Below are 3,284 nucleotides of genomic sequence, written 5' to 3' on the forward strand. Positions count from 1 at the left end.
CTCACTGGCTGAGCGAGGTGTGGGAGCAACACCGAGGGTTGCAATCCCATTGCCGGTCCCGGTCCAGTACGGGCACAACACTGAGGGTTGCGATCCGTTGCCGGACACGAAAAAAGACAAAAAGGAAAAAAAAACAATATTATTGGAACAACTAGTAAAATCCAAACGAGGTCTGTCACTGATATAACAGTATTGCATCAATGTTAATTTACTGATTTTGATTACTAAACTGTTTATATAAGAGAATGTTCTTATTTTCAGACAATATACGCTAAGATATACATAGGAGGAAATAGCATTATATCCTCAACTTACTATACACAGCAACAAAGATTAAGTAAATGTGGTCAAATGCTAACTACTCTTAAAAGTCTTTAAAGTCTGGGCCGACCCCATGGCGCACTTGGGAGAGTGCGGCGCTGGGAGCGCAGCGGCACTCCCGCCACGGGTTCGGATCGGTGTGCTCACTGGCTGAACGCGGTGAGGGCAACACCAAGCCAAGGGTTGCGATCCCCCTACCGGTCACAAAAAAGGACAAAAAAAAAAGTCTTTAAAGTCTGAAGCTATGTCAAATAAAAACAAAAAAAAACCCACTAATGCCCTTAGATATCTACTAGTAATTATTTTTTCAGGAGTTACTCTATATAAATATTCATACCTGTTCATTATAAATTTAGCTTGGCGTCTCTGTTTGATCTCTTCAACTCGCTTCATTGCAACAACTACGAAAAAAATTCATAAAATTAGCAAATTTATACACAAACAGTATAATTATAAACAAGTGCTTTAACAAACACTTCTTTTTTATTCTGATTTAGAAATGAATTTAAATGAATAAAATTCATTGCAAAAAAAATCTCTACTGAAAAAGCTGAAGAAGGTATGTACTCTGGTGATATCACTGTCAACTTTCTCTTTTACAAATACCAATTCTCTGATTTTTATTTTGCAAAAGGCTTTATACTGTTAAGTTTTCCTTCAACTTTAAATCAGTCCAATGCTTTTCAAATTATATTATATAAACAACTTGAATTATTGGCAAGTAATACCATTCTTGGCTTGTCCATAAATAAACAGCAACTTTCTGGTCATGAACAATTTTTTCTCAAGTGCCTGGGATATAGTTAAGCACATGATGAATACTGGTAGAACGAACCACTTAATCAATATCAGCATGTTCTCAACCAGTAAAATCCAACTGTTTTGAAAACTGTCTGTAGGACTTGGCTGTAAGGGAGCTGAGTCCAACTATACTCTAGAATCTATATCAGCAATGTCCAATATAAGACAAACCACATATGTAATTTTTAGTTTTCTAGTGGTCACATTTTTTTAAAAAAGTAAAAAGGAACAGGTAGAAATTTAATGATATGTTTTGTTTAACCCAACATATCCAAAATATTATCATTTCAACACGTAATCATGTAAAAAATTATTAATGAGCTATTTTATTCCTGTTTTCATATTAAGTCTTCAAAGCCCATCATGTATTTTACATTTATAGCACATCTCAATTCAGACTAACCACATTTCAAGTGCTCAGTAGCCTCTATGGCTAGTGGTTGCCATATTGGACACCATGACTTCTGATCTAGCTCCTTAAAGTGTAGTCTGTGGATCTGAAGAATAAGATATTTATATAGTCCTAAAGTATCTCCCAACAATACTATACACTCATTAATTACAAAGAGTAAAATAGTAACATAACTTCCCAGTGGAGAAACATGGCAGGTATCACCTTAACCATATGATCAAAGGTAACACTGCCAGTAATGGGACTGATGGACAGCATGTGCCTTCCGACAGGACACACTAAGAATCATATCAGCATCACATCTATGTTGTTCTTGCCAAACATACATTACCCGAACTTAATCTTCAGTTAGCATCAGACAAAACCCTCTTAAGAGATTTTATAACAAACACATGGCCCATATCATGTCTTCAACACTGTCATATCATGAAATATAAAGACAAACTCATGAAATATTCTAGATTAAAAGAGACTACAGAGACATGACATGTACTAATTCTTATAACTTCTGCAAAAAGGATAATTTTAAGACAACTGGAAAATCTAAATAAGTCTGAGATTAGGCAATAATATTATATCAATGTTAATTTCTTGATTTTAATAACTGTACTGTGGTTATATGAGAGAATGTTCTCACTTTTAGAAATACATATTAAACTATTTAGGGATAAAGGGGCATTACATATGCTTAAATGGTTTAGAAAAAAATTATACACTGAAGGAAGGAAGGGGAGGAGGAAGGGAGAAAGGAAGGGAGGGGAGGGGAATCGGAGGGAAGGAGAGAGGGGAGGGGAGAGGAGGGAAGGAGAGAGGGGAGGGGAGAGGAGGGAAGGGAGAGACAGAAAAAAGAAAAGTTAATTTAGTAAAATGTTAACACTCAGGAAATAGCGATGAAGGATATCAGAGAATTCTACTCTTGTAACTTTTCTGGTAAGTCTAAAATTATGTCAAAATGAAAACTGTTAGCACTGTAGAATCTTAGGACCACCCAGATGCACTGTAACTGAATCTGCATTTTCACAAAATCCCCCAGGAGGACCCATGAAACCTCTGGAATTAAAATAATGTTTATATGAATAACTAAGAAAATGTCGACTATAAATGTGGCACATGCTATAGCTTAGCATTAATAATATCCCGGATATGTAACTTTTTCTTTCTTTGCCTTCAGCAATAATGATAAGGCCAAATTCTAGTACTCAGCATTTCCATAACCTTAGAGTTACTCAGAAGGGAAATAAACACAAGTGGCAGGAAAATCCTTTCCAAAGATTAATACATTGTATTTCCAAATATTCCAGAAAATCAAAACATTTTAAATGTAAGAAGCACCTGACAGACTTAAAAATTAATCTGTAATACAGAGAGACATGAGGGATAAAATACAAACTATTTTTCCTAGTATTCTTGCTTTTGAAGTTTCTCCTACTGCTGTTCCTATGGACATCAGCATCTTAACAAGGTTGCTCAATCCACATCCTCACACAATTCCATAATGTAAGCAATGAACATAAAACTATTGTCAAAAGACTAGTTCATAGTCAAGATGATATTGAAGTATGGGGGAATGTGAGGAATCAACGAATCTCTAAGAAGAGCAATATATTTCTCTGGAACATTACTGACAACTACTATTATTAATTGTGTAAAACAGCAGGAAGCAATTTTAAGTTCCAAAAGAATCTTACACCTGGGGCCGGCCCGGTGGCGCACTGCTACAGTGCGCCGCTTGGGAGCGCGGTGGCGCTCC

The 3,284-nt window shown here is 36.0% G+C and overlaps 1 protein-coding gene across 1 annotated transcript in view; it reads right to left on the bottom strand.

Moving 5' to 3' along the window:
* RSL24D1 (ribosomal L24 domain containing 1) overlaps positions 1–3,284 on the bottom strand; it is a 37,699-nt gene that overhangs the window by 22,283 nt on the left and 12,132 nt on the right. The window contains exon 4 of the mRNA XM_008584267.1: positions 640–722. Within this exon, the coding sequence (XP_008582489.1) occupies positions 640–722 (83 nt within the window). The remainder of the gene's footprint in view (positions 1–639; positions 723–3,284) is intronic.

The sequence above is a fragment of the Galeopterus variegatus genome, unplaced genomic scaffold, assembly GCF_000696425.1.
Source record: "Galeopterus variegatus unplaced genomic scaffold, G_variegatus-3.0.2 Scaffold3192, whole genome shotgun sequence".
Lineage (NCBI taxonomy): Eukaryota > Metazoa > Chordata > Mammalia > Dermoptera > Cynocephalidae > Galeopterus > Galeopterus variegatus.